This window comes from Palaemon carinicauda, chromosome 2 (assembly GCF_036898095.1).
Source record: "Palaemon carinicauda isolate YSFRI2023 chromosome 2, ASM3689809v2, whole genome shotgun sequence".
NCBI lineage: Eukaryota > Metazoa > Arthropoda > Malacostraca > Decapoda > Palaemonidae > Palaemon > Palaemon carinicauda.
Window position 1 is genome coordinate 48,492,146 of NC_090726.1, and position 22,994 is coordinate 48,515,139.

The following is a 22,994-nucleotide window of genomic DNA, read 5'->3' on the forward strand; positions in this document are numbered from 1 at the left end:
ATCCGGGCCGCAGGGCTTATCCTGGCGGCGGGGGTAGAAACTATCTGGAGCGAGATAGGGGGAGTAACGCGGGAAAATCTTGGTCGAGATTGAGAGGTCAAGGACCCTCCTAAGGAAGTAATTCTCGGTAAGTATGTTAGGAAAAATAAAAATTACTTAAAATTTTTGATATTTTGAAGAATTAAGTCCATATAATGCTGGTACAGTATATGATTAAAATGTGATCTTTATAATATATATAATTCATTTTATTTTGAAAGCATTTCTCTCCCTTTTTTTCTTGATAGATATAATTTATTTTTGTAGGTAAAATGGATATTTTTATAGTTTTTGCAAAATGTACATTATTATAGTTATTTTATCCAGCTACTGTATTTAAGAACTAATATATAATGAAAATTTAAGCTTGAATAGAATACTATAGTCAATTTCTTTTAGCGAGGCAGATTTGCACCGACTCGTAGCGGTGCCCTTTTAGCTCGGAAAAGTTTCCTGATCGCTTATTGGTTCGACAAGATAATTCTAACCAATTAGCAATCAGGAAACGATTCCGAGCTATAAGGGCACCACTACGAGTTGGTGCAAATCTGCCTTGCTAAAAGAAATGGACTATAGTTGCTACCAGGAGAAGAGTCCTAGAAGATTATTAACTTCCACCATAAATATTTTGTACAGTACAATTTTTTTCTCTGCTTTGTGATCCTTCTCCAGAATTAATTTTCCATTAAAGTGAAGTCGTGTTCCTGTAATCTGAGCCTTTTTTTAAAATATTAGTTTTTACTTTACATTTTTTATGATTTTATTCATAGTTAGCAATACTGGAATTAGAAAAAGATTTTATGATTAGAAATTGCACAAAACAATACAGTATTCCTATTTGCTTCAGCTTTAATACTGTTGGTTGAATACTTTAGCATTGTTTTCCATTGTTGTAATATGGGCATTAAAAGGCAAGTGGCATTTTTGGGAATCCATGTAACATATTGATTCTTCTTTCAACTTCCACATCACAACATAACAATTAATCTCCGGAAGTTTCATTACTCTTGAGTAAAATTGTAGCCAGGAAGTTGTTCACAAACAGACAAAGGGCAAAAACCTAACCTCCTCCCAACTTTGTTGGCGGAGGTACAGTAATAAACAAGACCATTGACGATGAACAAACAAAGGAATCTCAACATTACATTTATCAACAGCCAAGCAATATGTTGACTTATCCCTTTTACCCCCAATGGACGTACAGGTACATTTCACAAAACTCATCCCTTTACCCCCATGGACCTACTGGTACGTCCTTGCAAAAAACTGCTATTTACATTTTTTTTCTTGCATATTTTTGATAATTTTATGAGAAACTTCTGGCATTTTCCAAAAGAATGAGACCAACCTGACCTCTCTATGACAAAAATTAAGGCTGTTAGAGCAATTTAAAAAATATATATTGCAAAATGTGCTTGAAGAAAAAAAAATCGCCTGGGGGTTAAGGGTTGGAAAGTTCCAAATAGCCTGGGGGTAAAAGGGTTAAGGTGCTTTGGCCACCAGAGTCAACTTCTCCACCTATTTCTATTCTTGCATTAACTGGAGGAAGAAGATGCAAGGAAAAGAAATAGCTAGAGAAAATTGACTAAGCGGCTGACATCGCTATACAGTTAGTCCAAGATGTAGTATAATTTTGTTTTTTATGTAATATATTTTCAATTTATTGTGGCAATGAAGTTTTTTTTCTGGTTCTTTCTACATACATGTTCTATCTCATTTAATGTCTTGGGCATCTTTATTATGCAAGTTAGGGTATAAAGATGAATAAGCAATCTTTGCCCTCCTTGGTGAGAGGTAGGAAAATTGTAATTTAGATCCAAATGCATAAAAATAGTTATGTAGAAGGATCTTGATTTGTATGATTGTTATTATTACAAAGTTTTATGCAATAACATTTAGTTTTATAGAGGCTGCATAAGGATTTATTTGTGAGGGAAAAGCTAGGCATGATAAATCAAAGAAATTGGACAGCTAGATGATATGGAGATGGCTGAAACATCAGCTAAGGTTGAATATACTGATTACAGGGCATTAAAAGGAATGTTTTTCGTCCCTTTCTTCCCTAAAGTACTTGCCCAGATATGCCCTTAAATTTTGAATATATCTTGCCTCATATTTATCCCTCTTCTTTGACTACTTTCCCATTGTAGCTGTAAATGTTGTTAATATTAAATGGCTTGTCATAAGGATTTTTTTTATCTTCAAAGTAGTCAAGGCAAAAGGAATAAAATGGTGGGACATAATAGAAATTCAAGGATAAATCCAGGCTTGCCCTTTAGGGTAAAAAGTATGGCACTGAAAGGAAGCAAATAAACGGATTTTGAGCGAAGCGAAAAATCTATTTTTGGGTGAGATAGCCATGACGTCCTGATGGAGGGTTCCTTCAGTAGCTTCCTAATGGTATATTTGACTAGTCAAATATACCCTTAGGAAGCTACTGAAGGAACCCTCCGTCAGCACGTCATGGCTTGAGCCCAATAAAGATATTGCTTAATAAGAAAATGGATAGTTTTTGTCTTGAGAGTATATAGTCTCATGTCAGTGATGCAAGTGTTTTTGAGTTGTTGAAAGTTAAGAACACAAAAGGTTGAAATGTTAATTTGTGAATGTTTGTGGAAGTGACTGTTGATATAGGCAGTTGTGAGGTCGGAGACTGGAAAGATGGTAAGAGGTGATTGGATTATAAGTGAAATGACTGTTTATAATGGTAAATATGCAGCTAAGGGATGACCAGAGTATGTAAATGTGTCTGGAAATAGGATTTCAGAGGAATTGTGAAAGTTGTCATTATTTCATTGTAAAACTAATAGTTAGAAAGGTAATTTTAAGAATTGTTAGGACATATAGCATTACCAAGTATGCTTAGGAATATGCGACAGATTTAGGACTGAAGAAGAAAAACGATTTCAGATAAAATAGGGTAAGCACTTTGGATTATTGGAGACTTATAAATGAGGGATGGAACAATGAAGAGGCTGTGTGGATCTGTTGCTTGTTATGCATCGACTGTGCAAAATGTATTTATAAACTTCTGTGGCTGTATTTTACACATTGTGACCTGTGTAAGTGAACACCTAAATCTTGCAACATGTATAGAGAGATGTTTAGAATTCATGGTGTGGAAAACTTTTTATTAGTGATTAGATACTTTTACGATTACAGTGAATCTCCTTTTAGTGAACAATATTCAGATAGGATAAGGACTGTTTTGGGGAAAAGTAGGTCTTGACTTTTTTTTCTCTTTTATGGAGTAATGAGAAGTTTGGAAGTACTTAAGTAGATGCAAGTTTGTCATATAGAAAAAGGGTTGTGATAGTTGGTGATAGTGAAGCAAAGCTGGTTAAAGTTTGAAAGTGTTTGTGTGAGCATTGATTGTTGGAAATGGAATGCAGTATTAGCCCTTTTACCCCCAAAGGACGTACTGGTACGTTTCAAAAAACTCATCCCTTTACCCCCATGGACGTACCGGTACATCCTTGCAAAAAAATGCTATATAATTTTTTTTTTCATATTTTTGATAATTTTTTGAAAAAATTCAGGCATTTTCCAAGGGAATGAGACCAATCTGACACCTCTATGACAAAAATTAAGGCTGTTAGAGCAATTTAAAAAAACTATACTGCAAAATGTGCTGGGGAAAAAATAACCCCTTGGGGGTTAAGGGTTGGAAATTTTCAAAGAGCCTGCGGGTAAAAGGGTTAGCAAAAGTAACATTGCAAGGATAAAGTGAATCATGGGAGATAGATCAATGAATGTTTGTGTACAAAAGTGAAAGTATATCCAACTATTCAAAAGTAAATGTGATGAATGGTGGCGGATAAGGGAAGATGTGACTCACAGTATTGTATAGGTGAAGAAAGGGAAGTAGCCTAAGGTTATGAATATGTTTGAAAGAGAAGATTGTGTGTTCAAACAATATTGTGTGATGTAAAGGAATCTCAAATTCATCCATTGTAAACTTTATTAAAATGAAGCATGCATGCAAAATGTGGATGAGAAAACGATGCAAGATGAAGTTGAGATTAGCAAAAATTAATTTATGGGATTAGATAATTTTTAAGTGTTATATTCATCAGGAGACAATGGGTAAGGGAAAAGTACATGTGATGTGAAATTTCCGTGAAGACAGGCAGAAATACTCCTGGGTAGATGGTGTAAAAGATGTTTGGAATGGGAAGATCTTAATTTCCAGAAAGTATAAGTTTGAGTGCAAGAATGTGATTTAGCATTTTGTTAAGGAAACCAGCACACCTCAAGTGAGAATTTTTTTGCAGTTAGGTGAAGCTGCTGATGTAGAAATTTTCTCAATAAAAGAATGAAAGGGGCAGTAACCTATATTGCCTTTTTCTGGGAGCATTCCTTATTGGGGTAAGGGGCTTAGTGTGTATATGGGTTCACATAATATGAAGGCTTATTGTATATTGAGATATTATTATGAGCTTTCACTTTCACAGCATTTTAAAGATACAGTATTATATCTCTCTAAAATGGATTTGATCCAAATCTGAGGTAGAAATTTATTACTATATATATATATATATATATATATATATATATATATATACAGTGATACCTCGGTACTCGACCATAATCCGTTCGAGATCCGTGTTCGACCTCCGATTTGTTCGAGTACCGAATTTTTTTTCCCCATAAGAAATAATGGTATATATTCTATTCCGTTCCCAAGCACTCGAACAGGCCCAAAATATTAATAAAACGTGTACCTAAACAACAATAATTATCTAAATGTGTATGAAATTGGTCAGAAAATCCTATAAAACAATTTTAAACCATTTACTGTACTAAAATAAAACAATTTTAAACCATTTTCTGTACTGTAGTGAACATACCTTTGAGCAGCGGTTCGATGGCATACAGGGATGGATGTGGAGAGGATGGAAGGGGGAGGTTACTGCTTGGAAGGAGAGTCCCCTTCCATGATGTGGCGGGGTAGTTCTCCTTCAGGAGTTGTTTCTCTCTCCAATGAAAGGGTGGGCAGATCTATTTCAGGGGTTTCTTCTCTTCTTTGTCTCTTCTTTGGAGGAGAAACAGGCTTTGATGTAGCAGCTTTCTTTTCTTTTGTGAAAAACTGGTCTATTGTTAATTGTTTCTTCCTCCTCTGCAGTATTCTTCGAAAATGATGAATACCTGTTCTATTACGAATACCTGTTCTATTACGAAACTTTTCAAACCAACCCCTGCTCGCTTTAAATGTAAATGAATCACTTTCACTGGTACTCGGACTTTTCTTCACTAATTCTTCATAGATATGCAACGCTTTTTCACAAATGAACGCTTCACTAACACTTTCCCCGGCCAACTGTTTTTCTTTAATAAATATTAAAAGCAACTTTTCCATCTCCTCAATCACTTGTGGCCTTTGCTTAGTTACCGCCGTAACTCCCGTTGCAACATTCGCCTTCTTAATCATTTCTTTATGCTTTAAAAACGTAGAAATGGTCGACTTCGCCATTCCGTATTCTACCGCTAAATCGGACACTCGTACACCATTCTCATATTTCGCTATAATTTCCTTCTTCAACTCGATCGTTGTTCGCACTGTTTTCCTCTTCTCCTTCCCCTTAACACTCATTACTTTCTTGGGACTCATTATGAAAGCTAAAAAAGCAATTAAAAGCACTGAAAATCACTAAATCACAACGAATGCTGATCGCGCGTTGTCTGAGTGACGCTCTCGAGAGAACTGATGCTTCCCGAACAAGCGAGAGTGGCCGAAATGGCGCGATCATCACAAAGCCCATGCGGTCGTCACGTGTTCGGCTGGTCGAGTACCGAATTTTTGGTCGAGCACCGCAGCAAAAATTTCTCGAAAATTTTGGTCGAACTCCGAATTGTTCGAGTATAGAGTCGTTCGACTACCGAGGTATCACTGTATATATATATATATATATATATATATATATATAATGATATATATATATATATGATATATATAAATATATATATATATATATATGATATATATAAATATATATATATATATATATGTATATATATATATATATATACAGTATATATATATATATATATATATATATATATATATATATATATATATCATATATACTGTGTATATATATATATATATATATATATATATATATATGTATGTACATGTATGTATGTATGTATGTATGTATGTATGTATTACTCTAAATCAAGTAGAAAAAATTACCTGTTACATAAATGTATAGCGTAACATGTAGACATTAATTTCAGTAGTCTTTTGAGGATATGATACAAGTGTTGATTAAGTGGTATCTCTCTCCACTTCATGGAAGCCAATTGATTTAATCACATTGGATTACTATATCCTTTATTCTTCCCCTCAGGGGGTATTGTAATAGGCCTTATGTATAGACTATTTTATAGTTTTTAATGTAAGTAAAGGTTATATTTTACAGGTGTAATGTATTATAAAATATTGATCATATGCTATATGACTGTGTAGTTACCTTGAAATTCGATATAAAGTTACAATATAGGGTCTCTTGATAAACTATGAATACGATGATATTTTCTTTCTTTGAATTAATATTAGTTTGAAAGATCAGGTTATATTTGCTGCCCATTAGAACAGCGTATGCAGTCCTTGAATCCATTATTGAAGGTTGCCTACATGGAAATTTTTTTTTTTATTTTCAATAAATTCAAAATCTTTAAATCTCAATAAAACCAACCAATAGTTTTATCCATATAGTAGGTGTAAGTCAACAACCACATGTGGGTAGTGGTCCCATAGATACTAATAGCCCAGCGCTGTTGATTGAGTAGGTGGTGGTAATAGGAGCTAAACTGGCATGAGCAGGATGTGTTGTGGGAAGTCAGTTTGACACTTCCTCCCAGCTGAACACATGTGTATAGGGGGTACTCCATGCCTCACTTTACCAAAGCCTTTACCATGGAGGGAAAATTGTGTTTTGGTTGCAATAGTAGAAGAGAGATACAGTGATTGAATAGATATGCTGGATTTTTTTCATTTATTGTTGATATGATTGAAATAGTGATTATAAAGTGATATGGATTATAGTTTGAGTTGACAGAGACTGAAAATGAGTGTGTTCCTTTTGTGTCGGTGTTGGGAGTCTATGTGAATGAGGTTTCTCAATAAGCCACAATGTGAATAAAATGATCGTATGCTTTTTTAGTTTTCCAAAGCAAATTTAAATATTACTGTGCTGTAATTAAAAGTACTGTATGTGATGTGTATGCTGTGGTTATACGAATGACTTGCTAAGTGATAAATTGGGTAATATCTATTGAAAAAAAAGTTTGTAAATATGTAATTATTTGCTCAACCTAAAACATGGACTTTATTAATATGTTTCACTATGTTATTCTCTTTCTGAAAAGTGTGAGGTTTGTTTGTATGTCAAAGTTTCCAGTTTTAGTAGAAATTATTTGTTGTTTGAGGGAGCTGCTGGTGTGTAGTTGTGTTCTTTTACTTGTCGACTGCATTGAGCAGTACTACAGAAAGAATAAAAAAGGTATATATAAATTTATATACAGTATAGATGTATGTCCATTTTAAATAATGGTATTTGTAGCTCTTGAATATCGATAAGTTGCTTAAATGTTCCTTACATATTTAGTGCCACATATGACTGCATATTTTGTATATTATTTCAATATATAATTGCACTGAGAGCTATAAATTTATAAATACTGGTAATTTGTAAAGTTTTCTAGCTCCTAGCATAAAGGTTGTTTAGTGATACCCGATTTATTAATATATACTAATTAACACACTGTATTTATTAAGACCTCGCCGAGTCTTCCGGTCAGAAACCTCCCCAAGGCAATATGAATCTGACTAGAAAGGTCTTTTATTACAATCACATGGTTTTGAAATTATTTTCTGTATAATCTTTAATTCATTTTAAACTTTTATTATGCTAAATCATATGCAGACAGTAGTGGAAGGTCATGGTAGTCTCAAAAACAAAATTGATAACTATTCTGGAGAATTAAATTATAAAAGTTGCATAATTGCAAGTGGGAATATGTTTATAACATTTTTCATCTTTCTGTGCATATATATTGTCCCATTTATAGTAAATATGCTTTAATGCAAATTTTGTGCTAAGTCCCCATTAACTAAACCCCTTTAAGTCAGTCTTGGCAAAGTCTTAACTGTACAGTACATGCCATCAAAGGTTGAGTATTTAAGACTACAGTATATCAAAGTTAAAGTCTTCAATATACCATATATTTAATTTTTCCTTCAGAAAATGAGGACCTTCCAGATGCCAGCAAAGACTCCAGAGCCTCACCTGCTACTGTAACCTGCCCCACTGTAGCAAGTGGCACCTCTGGCAGTTCAAGTCACTCATCGTCAGCGCCTCGACCTATTCACCAGAATTTTGTTCCTACATCTTTACAACCTATGCCACCGTCTAGTTTGCCCTTAGATACGCAGCATGCCTCACTTAGACGAAGGAAAGATCCTCCCCTCCACCAGCCACTGTATTCACCTATCCTTGAAAAGGGAGAGGTATGTCTTCGTCTTTTTTCTTTTTTCATCCTGAAGTACTATTGCATGTTGCAGTATGTAATAGCGGTTGCATTTAGATTTAACAGTTCATGAAATTTTGCTAACATGACTTCCAGTAAGGTACAGTAATACTGTAGTTTAAAAGTAGTAAGAAGTTGTGATTAATAAGTACATAACTCTTTGCAAGAAAAATCTTTGTACAGGCATATGATCTAGTTTTATTGTAGCTATTTACAGTTTTTTGCATGTTTTTTTTATAATCTTGTTCTAGTGAAGTAATGGTTTTGACCAGATTGCTTAAAAGAAGATTTTTCTGTTTGAAGGGGCAAGAAAAAACTTTCATAAGCCGATGTCTCATATGGTTCGTAAACTCTCTTATACCTTTATTTTGTCTGCGAATATGTTAATATTATTGCTGTAGATTCTTTATATTATAGGGTTGTATAGGATTCATTGCATATCTACTAAATTTTATACCATACTATATAGTTTTTTTTTTCAGAAAAAAAAGGTACGGAAAAGTTTCAGATACTTGATGTTTGATAGTTGCCTGAAATGATCGTTGAAACTTGGTTTTCAGATTATTTAGATTACCAGTCCCAATAATTTTTTCACTTAGTTGTTAGTTGTATAGTTATTTTAATTAGTATTCCAGAGATATAAAGAAAATAATAATCTCGATTTCTCTTATTAATACAAATCAAAACTTGTTTCAAGTAGTTTTAGAAAAAGTCTGGGTTTGATAGATTCTTCAGTTATAAGCTCGTTTATCATGGGATGGATTGCCCACTCTCCCCATTTCTTTCATTATCAATATATGTAAGACCCCACATTTTATTCTTATGTAGGTCACATTAGCTGAGATATGAGGAATCAACTCTGTCACATTATCTAACGTGTCAATAAGGAGATTTATAGTATTAACCCTTTTACCCCCAGGCTATTTGGAACTTTCCAACCGTTTACCTCTAGGGGTTATTTTTTTTTTTTCAAGCACATTTTACAATATAATTTATTTAAATTGCTCTAACACCTTTAATTTTTGTCATAGAGAGGTCAGGTTGGTCTCATTCTCTTGGAAAATGCCTGAAGATTCTGAAAAAATTATCAAAAATATGCAAAAAAAAATATAAATAGCAGTTTTATGCAAGGACGTACCGGTACGTCCATGGGGGTAAAGGGATAGGTTTTGTGAAACGTACCAGTACGTCGTTTGGGGGTAAAAGGGTTAACAGTTATAATATTAAAAACAAGTCCCTGGAGTGAGAGCTAATAATTAACTTGTTAGCTTGAATTACTAAGAATGATTCAATATCTCATTAACATGATTGGAATGTATTCAATTTCATATTAACTTTGACATGGGAAGTTAGAGTAATTGTGTCATACAGTATTAGAGTCATGCAGTAATATAGTTCACCTTTATTTTTTGAAACTAATAAGTATTTAAAACTATTAGATTAAAAAAAACATTTTTTATATTGTATAAGTATTTAAAGACTATCAGATTAAATAATTTTTTTTCTTATGTCATTGTAAATGTTTATTAAGTACGTTTTCCGTGTTCATAGCAAACAATTGCCATACAGTAAAATTAACCGATTCTAAAAAAGTGTCCAACTGTAAACACATACAAATCCAGTGAAAAATGATCGCATTACACCATGTAATTTTAGATCCCCTTCTCAATAGCCATAAGAAAGCTATACATTTCACAAAGCCTACTCAGTATGAAACTATTTTTATGGATTATTTGTATGAGCATTCAAACTTTATCTTTCAGCAAATGTAAAGTTTTAGAAATAAATGTAGCAAGGAAATTTGATCAGAATCATCAATATCTTCAACTAAATTATGAATTTTTTGGAAGAGCTGAAATTTATGTAATAAGATTTAGATTTTAACACCATGACAGCTTTATGAGTCTGATGTTGTCTCTGGAGTTGTTAAGCTGCCTAATCACAATAATGATAAGGATTATTAGCTCATCTTAACCGTCGACAGAATTACTCTTGCATGTTACCTTCGATGGGTTTTCTCGTCTGGTACCTTTTCATCGAGGATAGATATTAACAAACATCTGGCCCATGTTCCTGGTATACATCCATGTCCAAAATTTCAGAGAAATTTCAGTGGAAAATCTGAAACCTTTTTGTAGATTATACCCACCAGGTGCTGCTCACCAGTGAAGATATGCATGCTTTAAGATTATAACATTCGCAAAGAAAAGTAATTGCATATTTTTACCATTAGCCAGGAACCAAACCTCTTGAAGTTTGGGATGTCCATTGTGAATTTCAAGCCCATCACTAATTTTTTTAGAGACGAACCTGTATCAGTCAAGGAAAGAAACTGGTACATCTCTCCAGTAGGGAGGAAATAGTTCACTATGAAATTGTATCAGTGAAGGAAAGAAAATCCACTGGTACATATCCCCAATTGGGAGGAACTGGTTCACTATGATTTATTTTAGCATACACAGCCTTTTCAGATTCCCTCCTGAAATCCCATTTTGTATCATTAACCTAGAAGTCATTGTTATATTGCAAATGCAGAAGAATATGCCTTGAAGGTCATGGGATTGGTATCCTTAACCAGGGATTCTCCTTCTCTAATTCTCACATTATCTCTAATCCTGGTGTTTAATCCTGGTGTTCCTTATTCCTTTATCTTAAATGCTGTACAGATTCCACTATTTTAGAGCCCTTATGGAAAAATATCTTTCGCTACCTAGGATGACAGGATCACTTTCAAGTTTCATAAGTACAGTACAGTATGTTTGTAGTCATGTACTTCAACCCAAAGCCTAAATGTATTGAGGATGAAGATTTATATAGTATATAAAATACAAAATTTGTTGATTGGATTTTAAATTTTTATATGCCGAGTTGATAGCTTGCATTTATTTTTAGATTGGTGACCATGATTTTTTAGTTCTTTAAATATTACACACGATACTAAATATATAAATGTACCTTTTTATTTGATATAGAATCATGAGTAGCCTTAGATTAATTAACAAGAAAGTTGCAAGAAATTTACTGTTGATAGGATCTTTTAACCCGACTATGAGTAAAGTGAAACTTGATAACTCCCTCACATTTTGTGGAAAATGTAAAATCTCTTGAGTGCTGTACGATATCAGTCTTTACAGAACCTGCCCTCCTTCATTCCAAATAGCTTTAGCTTTCAAGTGAAAATACCAACTGATATTTTTGAAGCTTTATATGAGTCTTTCAGTCGAGAAACATGCCAAGCGCCATTTTTAAAAAGTGTCAGAAATCGCAATTGAATATTGCCAATTTTCAATTGCAAATTACTCGGTAAATATAATAGCTAGGAGTTTCATATTTGTTATAGATATGAAATTTGCTACTATTTATAACAAATATGAAACTCCTAGTTATCATATTTACCGAGTAATTCACGATTGAAAATTGGCAATTTTCAATCGCGATTTCTGTCACTTTTTAAAAATGGCGCTTGGCATGTTTCTCGACTGAAAGACTTATATTTTATTAGCCATAATTACAATAGGGTTGGGCAAAACTTCATAAAGGAAAGTAATTTGGATTCCTTGTAATAAATGTACGTGCAACTTCTCAGTTGAGTAACCGTGATGGAAGTAGCAACAATGGCCAGTTGGGTAACCGTCCATTGTCCATCTCCATTCCCAACATGATGGACTCGACCCTCACTACCAACCCTAACACCGGTTCTCTCCATCGTCCACCTCAGGTGAGACGCGACCTTATCACATATCAATTCATGCATTCTGGTCCCTGTAATTATAGTTAATTTTTGTAACATTTGCATACGTGAAAATTGGTTATTTCACTAAAAATTTTTAGATGGCTTTGCATTTTGAATATTTCTAACTTTGCAATCATTTGACTAACTACATTTTATTTGTTCTGTATGTAGAGTCTGTCCTTCAGAATATTTCTTTAGACTTCTATTTGTATCTTGTAGTAACTATAAGATAATACATTTGTTTGTTTTCTCATTTAGCATCGTTTGATTTTTTAACTTAATCAAGGATTATACTATTTGTTAGAATGTCTAATACAATAAACTCTGCATCCAAAGGATTTGGTTCTATAATTTTGTTCACTAAAATTTTAAATATATCCAGAACAAAAGATGGCTATTCTTGCCGTTTTAGTTTCCAGAAAAAATTATCGTGGTATTTTATCCAGACACTTCATTGGTGATAATTTTATGGAATAGTTTTGGTAAACTTTCACTTGCGTATAATATATTTTAGTTCTAAAATTTATGAATCTCCTGTATCTTATTGAAATAAAGTAATTCTTATGGTAGGGTGTATATAAATATTACCTCTAGTGTATAGTTTTGATCAGGAATATATCCTAAATATCTTTTCTTTAATTATTGTTATAATAAAAATATAGATAACTGCAACAATTGAAAAAAATAAACTTAGAATACAGGGAATTATATATGGGCTAAATCTTAGTATGGGTTTTGGCGTATAATATTTTGAACACTCCTTTGCCATCTGTTCCAATGGTCATATATTGCAGTCTTGAACTTTTGTAGGAAAACTATGTAGGGTTAAACAAATAGTGATCTGCAAGTTTGCTTATGCTGTTTCCTCATATTCTGTATAGGGTTTGAGTGCTCTCTCCATGATGAAAAAGCCTCCTTCGGAATCGGACTTTGAACGTTACAGTATTGGTGGAGGTAGTGATGGTCAAAACATGATGGAGAAGTATGCACAAGAAAATCTCAACATACACACAAGAGGCCTTTTAAGAAAAAAAGTACCTGTCATGGACATGATATCATGGACAAAGGTAATGGATGTGTTTTTTTTAATTAGTATTAAAATATTTGATATACTATGGTAGACAGATATTAGTTTTTTACTTTAAACGAGAAAAGTTTTTTAGGTGAATGAGATTTCACAATACCCTAGAAAGGACTAAGTGAATTGGTTTTATATGCTTTAAAGTTTTAATCTAAGTCTTCATTAAATCCCTAAGGTATTTGGGAACATGGGATTAGTTGTATTTTTAAAATACAAGCACTTAAACAGACAACCTATGTTGTTATGCAGAATTTTATATCTTTATTTTTTTCCCAGGATCCCATTCGCAAACCTATGCTTGCAACGCTTGATAAATCTGTGAAGAATCAAGCATGTGAACTATTTAGATTAGTGCAGATATATATGAGTGACCGAAAGCCAAAACCAGGGATGACTTTGAACTCCGTCGGGCTTGATATTGTTTCTTTGTGTTACAACAACTTGGGTCTTCGAGATGAACTGTTTGTACAGATTTGTAGGCAGACAACAGAAAATCACAAAAGGTTAGTGTCCCACGTCTCCATCAGACAAAATGGTTAATACTGAATGGTGATTTTTTTATATGGGTGATGCAATGGCTATTTTGATGCATTTGTTAAAAGTTACATATCTACTCAATGCAGTGGCATTGGATTTATTTCATCTCCAGTTATTACCATTTTTGTCCGTTTTTATTCACAATGGCCTCCAACCTTTTATGAATACAGATGTAGGAAATGATGATCAGAACCATTTTTTGCCACTGAATAATTTACAGTGAACCCTCGTTTATCGCGGTAGATAGGTTCCAGACCCGACCGCGATAGGTGAAAATCCGCGAAGTAGTGACACCATATTTACCTATTTATTTAACATGTATATTCAGACTTCCCTTGTACGTAGTACTGTTAACAAACTACCCTTTAATGTACAGAACACTTAATGCATGTACTACAGTACCCTAAACTAAAACAGGCACAAATATTAAAGGCGACTTTATATCATGCGTTTCCTAAACACGCCAAAAAGCACGATAAAAAATGGCAACCAATGTTTTGTTTACGTTTATCTCTGATCATAATGAAGAAACAAACGCATTTACACATCTGTGTATAGGTTAGTTTTTGCATCGATTATATTGATTATTCAGTACAGTATGTTGATTTTGTTATTACCAATGTTTTACTTAATTTTTCTTAGGACTTCCAAATGAAATGTTTTTCTTTATGACGGCGGCGTCATAAAGTACGCTCAGTAAACAAACGAAGGCATTTAACGCGCATAATGAAAGTGATAAATAATGATATTACAGTAAAAGCTTTTATAAAATATGTTATTACAAATATTATTTACCGTATCTATATAAAATCATACATACGTAGCAAAGCAGGAAAATAATTTACGAGAGAGAGAGAGAAAGAGAGAGAGAGAGAGAGAGAGAGAGAGAGAGAGAGAGTTGTTTTACCATATTACAGTAGTCTGTATAATACCGTAAAGTTCAGTACTGTATATTGTTGTTAGAGTCATGGCGATGAAATTCTCACGAAACAAAAACACGCCATTTGATTACAACAGCCGATTCATTCTCTCTCTCTCTCTCTCTCTCTCTCTCTCTCTCTCTCTTCGTGTTATACAATACTTACATTTAGATGAAGAAACTAAAATTAGTTTTCTTAGTGTCAATTAAATACGAAACGAAAAAATTATGCCGAGTTTACATCCATTTCAATCGTTGCTAAAAATACGCCATCCGATTTCATCAGCAAACCACTATTTTTTGGGAAACATCATTTTATTCTAGAAAATTGCTACTCTTTAAATAGTTAATTGCACATTAAGAAAGCGTGTACTTTTGTTTTTAAATTTCGGGTGTGTTTTAAAAATCGAGTATTGTTGACTTCTTTTTGTTTTACTTTTGGCTGTGATTAGATCAGCTGACATCTAGCTGCCGCTCTTGAGAGTGTACAAATACGCTAACAAAGTATCGTTTATACCATTTCTTAACTTATTCAAGCCGTCTACAGTATACAGTTGATATTACATAAGTACCAATGTGTTATAACCTATCAAATTTTTTTGTTTATTACATTTAAACCCCTCTCTCTCTCTCTCTCTCTCTCTCTCTCTCTCTCTCTCTCTCTCTCTCTCTCTGTGGGCTACTTTTCACTACCTCCCATTCCTTACCTCTCTCTATCTCTCTAACAAATGATATCTTTGTTGCTCCTCAAAGTTTCATTTATATTGAAAATCAATCATGATTCAATTTTCCTTACTTTCTCCAATCTCGCACCATCGGTCACATCGCGGTATTTTCGAAATTTCCGGAAAATCCGCGATATATGTATATACATGGGTTATGAAAAAAACCCGCGAAGTGGTGAATCCGCGATGGTCGAACCGCGAAGTAGCGAGGGCTCACCGTACTGAAACAAAAGCTGGAAAATATAAAAGCATGAAAATATAAAATCAAACCGAGTATCCCAAGCTATTTCTAGCTACATTTTGCAACCCTCCTATCAAGGAGTCACAACCTACTGGTTTGGAAACACTGATTTACAGTGAAGACTGGCATGTATGTCAGAAGAATCCAGAGATAAAACTGAGTTTTTTGTAAAGGATGGGTAGAGTTCTTCATTATATTTCTTAATTAGGAAAGCTTCAAAGGAATAAATTCACAGAACTTTTGTATAGCGAGGAGCTGGTGTTAATAACACAATAAACGGAAGGGTTTTGAAATATGTTGAAAAGATTACGGTGAAATTGAGGGGATAAAACCAAGACCAAAGTACTGTAACATTAAAAAATTTAAATGCAGCTGGGAAAGTAGCCATGTGTATGTTATGACATTGTAACTGTTACTTAAAGTAAGATAGAGAGTGACTATGATTATTAAATATGCCTAGTATCTGTATAAGATGAATTAGCCCCTACAAAGAAACTTTATGAAACAATCATTAAAAAAAAGATAGGGACTACTTTGTTTTTAAGCTGCATGTTTTGTGATTTTTGGCAACAAATGTCTCAGTATGCATTCAAGCCATTTGAAACACTAGTACAAAAGGGTTATTTGTATATTGTTGCAGTTATTTATTAAATGGAGGTCTTTGTGAGTTGTTGGTATAAGAAAGAATGCAAAATTCCTCATATTTTCAGTCCCATTTTCATGTTGCAGGCTCGAATTACAATAACCCAAGTGCATTTTGATAATGGATCTTTAGTTTATTATGCCAGTTGAGCTACAGAATGTTTCATGATTATAAAATCAATACAACCAATTTACATGTATGCAGCTGTAAGTAGTCAATTTTAAAATATTAATTGAAGTATTGGAGCTGAAAATTTTGAATGCATAATTTCTCAAGAAATTTGATCACAAAAAACAATTGTCTCCATGAATTTACTGTTTATGGATTTTTTTCTTTTGTATCATCCCTATACATCAAGGTTACAATTATGAAAAATGTCTATTACTGGATTTTCAATCACATTTTAATGAAAAATACCAACATTAAATCTATGAAATATTTGCTTGAATAGTTAGGCTGTTTAGTGTCCTTTAACTTCCTCACTGCCACGCCATGCAATACCTAAAAGTTGAGACAATGATTAGTAATTATTAAAGTAGAGAACTTATTAAAATTATATCCCAAAAATCAAAAGCAAGCCCTTCAGTGTAACATAGGGTAATACAGTTGGTTTTTATATTTAGCCTTTGCAATTACTGTTTCACTGAATATTTAGGGAAATCTACTAGCTGAAAAAAATGGTATGTCATTAAGGTTTATTACAAGTTTCTCAGGTCATAATTGTGCTGTATTTCTAATCAAGCCTTCTTTTATATACAAATAACTAACGCTCAAGGGATTTATGTATACAGTACATACAAAAAATATGCCTGAATAAAAGGGTTTGACAATTAATCAGGCTACAGTTAGAGGTACTAATGTAAACACTGTAAACACAGCAACACTACAGTATGTGTATATCATTTTATAACTCGGCACAATTTTCAGTTTTATTTGGTGTGTAATGCAATAAGCAGACAGTTATATCCTTTTATATCAATGAGATTTTTGTAGCTAATAGTCTTTACTCATGTTCTTAGCATAATCTCAGTTTCAACATATGTGCAAGGTTATCTCTGTAATTATTTTTACAGGGACAGTTTGCGTAGAGGTTGGGAACTCCTAGCAATATGTCTGGCGTTTTTCCCACCTTCTGAAAAATTTGCACCTTACTTGGCTGGATATATAACAAGACATTGTGATCCTGCTTATTGTGCCATGTTCCCTGATGTATCGAAATGGCCTATTCACATTCAGGTATGTTGATAATCTCCTTCAGTTTAGTAACTTTATATATTCTTTTTAAGATATGAAATAATTTGCACCACATGATCCAGCCCTGGTCATGAGTACCTTCAGTGCCAATGTGCAGCTGGAGAAAACTCCTCGGTTACACTAAGCCATGCAAAAAAGAATGGCTGGTTAGCCACATGGAAGAAAGGAAATGGAAACAGGTAAAGTAGAAGGCTAAAATATTAATGCAGGACTATCCTCTCTATATTGCTTTTAAAACGTTATCCTGCACATCATCATATACACAGTACAATGTATTAAAATGATAAATGAATGGATTAGATGCATGATAGTCACATGGCCCAGCCCTGGCGGTCAGGGATGCCATTCAGTGCCCAGGGGCAACTGGAGAGGAAAACCTCATAGTTGCACTATGCAGTAAATGTTAAGATAGGTTGAACAGTAAGCTTGAAGAAAAGGAGCAGGAATTTAGGTACAATAATATAAAGGACTAAACAAGTCATACCTTTAGAGCATCTGTACTGATGGCACCACCTCCTACAGGGTAAAAATGATGAGAAGAGTCATGTGCTAATTTTTTTTATTTTAGTATTTCAATTTCCTTTGTATACTAGACATCTTACGTACATTACTTATGGAAGATGAATTTCTAGTGGAGCTATGAACATATTTTGAAGTTTTTTCCTCTCATACCTGTAAATCAGACAAGTAGATTTAATATTTATTAAAATCATACAAAAGTTATACGTATATTCCTATACTCTTAACATTTTTATCTTTAGTTTACATATGAAGTTAGTTTTTGCACTGTAATTTTACAAACTAATTTTCTTTGTCGTTGAAAAAAAAGCAATGCAGAATATAAACATTATGCATGTAGGAAATATCTTAACGAGATTACACATTTCAAGATTGTGAGAGACTGTTCTTCATTTGTTGTTTATTGTCAACTGAAAATAGTAAATACATTAAGCCAATGTGATGAGATTGCTGGGGAATACAGTAATCATTCTCACAATGGAAATACAAGACCTGTCCTTATATGATGTTTGATCATGCCATTCACTGAAGACTTACAACTATTCAACAGTAACCCTTGGTGTTTTGCTTTCTGATTTTTAATATACTAATGTTTAAAAGTATCTTTTCAAATATTGATAATCTTTCTTTTTTCCAAAGCAGTTGAATTCATTAAACTCTTTCAATAGGAAATATCTCTATTAATTAATTTCCTATTGCAGGTGGCACATTATGCAGGTGTTTGCAATAAACGCTTAGAAAGAACTAGTGTGAACTCCAAACGACAACGGTTAAAAAAACCTACGTTAGAAGAAATAGATTTAGCGCGCCTTCATATATTCAGGGCTTCCATGTTTGGAGGCACTATTGAAGAAGTAATGGATCTCCAAAGGGACAGGTAATATTTTCAATTCTTGTTTCACAGGGCTCTCAATCTTTCCTCCTTTCTTAGCTAGTTTCTTTTAGCTCTTTTCCTAATAGATATAGTGGAGTTTGATAAAAAAAAAAAATTTTGACTAAAATTTTAAACAGGTAAATTTTGAAGATTTTGAAGCTGAAATTTTACTTCATTGTATAATTGCGGTATATAACTTTACCTGATATAAACAAGGCTCTAATGTATGACAACTATCATCAGTATTCACTTTACTATAATTGAATCTGATGTTCACTTATGAGACCCGTAAAAAGTAGTCATTGGTGATTTTCTGACGTGATCCAATTCAATTGAACAAGAATACCCGAAAAGAACCTTCTCTGTGGCATGTTTTCTCTTGTATCCCAATGGCAGCTTCCTTCCATAACAGAATGACAGCTAGCCATGTATACAGGGCAGGTGAAACCTAATTAACTAACTACTAAAGTTCATCTGGTAAACAGGTATAACTCCATCCATTGTGTCCCTCTGGAGAGTGTCACAAAGTTCACCGCTCCTTTCTGCTTCCCATTGTTAACTGGTAACAATTGGAGTAGCTTTATGATGACATGGCATAACAGCTATATCTGTTGATGAGCTTGGAGTTATGGCTTTGATGATGCTCGCTATACTGAGATGTTTGTGTAACCCTGAATGACCTTTTTATCAAGATTCTCTAATGTAGAAGACAACTCACTGCTTGGACTTTACTGAATAGGACCTATATAAAGGCATGCTTCAAAACTAAAAACTCTTAAATGCCACTCGCAATAGAAGCTTCACAGAAACCTTTGTTAGAAGAAATGACAAAGTCCAGTTATTAGATTTAATAGCTGAAGCTGCAACGTTAGCAGTGGCACAACCACGTCAGAAACAGAAATAAGAGGAACTACAAGCTCAAGTACATAAGCCTCAGGAGAGAAGCCAAAGCAACCAAATTAAGAAAAGTAGCAGGCAAGGTGTCTGAAATTGTCAAGATACACTGACATAGCAAGAACAGTGAAAGTATAGCAGGCATAGTGCACACATTACAAGTCATAAATTACATTAGGTGTGTCAACAGTAGCAGGCATAGTGCACTCATTATATCAGATGTGTCAACAATAGGAGCAATTACCAGCATCACAGGCAAGCATGAAGTAAACACAACGTGCCTGGCATAAGTAGCACTTAGTTTGCCATTGCAAGGCTAACAAAGCTGCTAGCAACTAGGATGTTCTAGAATCTCTTTAAAGACAAAAAGATTGCAACGTTTCAACAGTGCCAAATTGGTGACTGATGCCATAGGATATATTTTTTTACTTTTACAAAAAGATTATCTTTTTTTTCTTTTAAGAAGGGAAGGAGTTGCAAAATAGAAAACAGAACACAAACCAGACAATGGGTTAACATGTAGGAACAATCAGTCGAGCGTAGTCCAGCATGAACATATAAAGCAGGCCGAGTAGCTGGCCCAGTTAAGCAATGGTCTTATCTATCTACCTACCGTGGTACCTCCCCCATTTTGGGAAGTAGCCAACATCCAAAAGAAACAAAAGGGGATTTGTATCTTCCCTGCCTGAGATTGGTTGGTACTGCTAGTGTGCCACAGCCCACCCCTCCAGCTTGAAAAAGTCTTACTAAAAAGGGTAGCCATCCAGAGTGTGCCCTATCTATGATCTTTACAGTAAATCAGTTTTCTATCTTGCAAATACTAAAGACAAAAGAAAACATTCTGGTTGTGCATAGCAAAGGTGTAGCAGGGAGGTGCAGCAGCACTTTGTCTGTCTGATAGTGGGCAACTGGTATTTCAACAAATAATGGGGTTCAGGGTGTAGTGACACGTGAGCAGGACGAAATCCTGGCACTGGATATACATGAAGACCTATCAGAGATGATAGACTAGGAAATCAGAATTAGTTGTAGAGATATTTTAACTGGAGATGTATCCTTCTACAATACCAATCACTGAAGATGGCTCACTTTTCTTAGTAGACAGCTATAGAGGATCTTTGTAAGATATCCAAACATCTACTGTGCAGTGGGAAAAGATACTGCAATAGTCTTCACTTTGAAGTGATAGAGAAGCCAAAGTTTAGGTACCAATGTAGGTAAGCCTGAATAAATTTTTGGGCCATTTGGGGAGGAACTACAGTATTTCAACTAGGATTATCTGTAGAACTAGATACCAATTGGTGTTTGGCCACTTTGGAGCCACCATAAGTCTATCGATGGCCATACCAGCAGAGCAGGAAGCCTTTCTGCTTTTACTATCTGTCCCTGGCAAATGAGCATGTCAGCTAACACAATTCTCTTTGCCAACTCTACTGCATTGTTGAATGCCTAATGTGTGCCTACTATGCCAACTCAGAGGTGTCTGTGAAACGGTACCTTCTTACTTATTGACATAGGTCACCCCTGTCATGTTGTGGCACACCACACTGCTGGAAAGCTTGGAATGCTAGAAGCACAGCTTGAATTTTCAACAGGTTGATGTGCTTTTCTTCTTCATACCAGAAGCCCAAGGCAGTCTGGTTCCTCCTTGGACCTGTTCTGTGAACATCATCATCTCGGGAGGATGACACGAGTGGAGTTCCCCTTGAGGTTCTCAGTGTTCAGCCATCAGGCTAGATTGTCCCTTACCTTCAATTCTACTGGAAGTGTCTATGTGGGGGATTGCTGATTGCTGATGAGAGGTGTTTCAGATCCCACCAAGGTTATTCGTCATTGTTGGAAACACCCATGAGGAGCAAACTTCTCCAACAATAAGAGGTGTCCAAGAAATAGATGCCACTGTTGAGCTAGAAGTTCTAGTTTGATGAGAAAGAGTTGCACAGCCTCCGTGCGACCTTCATAAGGTCACCAAGGGAAAGACTTGCTGTAGTTGTTACCATCAGCATACCAGGGTACTCCATCTTCTGCTTGGGCATGACATTGAACTTATCTTGATTGACCATGATCCTCTGAATTTGTCAAAAGGAAAGAACTCTGTCTCAACGTCCTTTGTATGTGCCAGTCGAAACTATTGCATAGAATCTGGTGAGAACTTGGAGACAGTAGTCATCTAAAGCAAAAGACGAACTGATGTCCTACTCCCCAAAACCAAAGTGGAGGTTCTTCCTTTAAGATTATTAGATGGGGATCTGAAATGGGAGAAGAGTAATGGAAATAGAGGTACAGGGAATGAGAAAGAGAGGGAGAGCAAAGCAAAGGTGGGTGGACTGTATCAAGGATGACCTTCGATCAAAGGGATAAACCGGTGATGAGGTGTAGAACAGAGGTAGATGGAGAAAGCTGACCAGAAACATCGACCCCACATAGAAGTGGGAAAAGACGAAGAAGAAGATGGGGATCTGAAAATAAGTTCTTCAGATCTACAGAAAGCATGAAGTCATTCTTCATGATGACAGATCATATTGTGTTTGTCATCTGCATTTTGAAGGGAATCGTTAGAAGAACTTGTTCAGGGGGAGAGGCTGACTACCTATCTCCATCCTCAGTAACCATCTTTAGACTGCAAAAGCCTGGAGAACCACCCCGTACAATTTCTAGCATGGTCTTCGCTAACATCTTCACCTATGCCTGGAGGGTAAGAGCTTTTTAGTAACTCGGATGGTAAGAGTTGTTCGTCGTTGTCTGAGTGAGGTTGGGGACTTGAGATAATGAACAGAAGGTTGTATTCAGCTCCGTGATACTACAGTACCTCCTTTCTCAACGGTGTGACAGGCATCCCACACTTGTGGCAATGGCGACTGTCAATCTCCGCATTTCCTTCCTACCTCAACCCCTTCTAGACTGGCCAGGACGAAGGAGCTATAAGTTCAGACCTGACCCAGGATGTCGCTGGTGACTTCAATGCTGACTTGAGTGGAGCAGGTGGCAATGCTTGTTGGA

The 22,994-nt window shown here is 34.8% G+C and overlaps 1 protein-coding gene across 1 annotated transcript in view; it reads left to right on the forward strand.

The window, feature by feature from the left end:
* The window catches only part of LOC137616449 (rho GTPase-activating protein 39-like), a 78,690-nt gene that overhangs the window by 48,671 nt on the left and 7,025 nt on the right, over positions 1-22,994 (forward strand). Inside the window, exons 8-13 of the mRNA XM_068346217.1 lie at positions 8,289-8,554; positions 12,161-12,292; positions 13,189-13,374; positions 13,665-13,891; positions 17,527-17,689; positions 18,928-19,103. Of these exons, the coding sequence (XP_068202318.1) occupies positions 8,289-8,554; positions 12,161-12,292; positions 13,189-13,374; positions 13,665-13,891; positions 17,527-17,689; positions 18,928-19,103 (1,150 nt within the window). The remainder of the gene's footprint in view (positions 1-8,288; positions 8,555-12,160; positions 12,293-13,188; positions 13,375-13,664; positions 13,892-17,526; positions 17,690-18,927; positions 19,104-22,994) is intronic.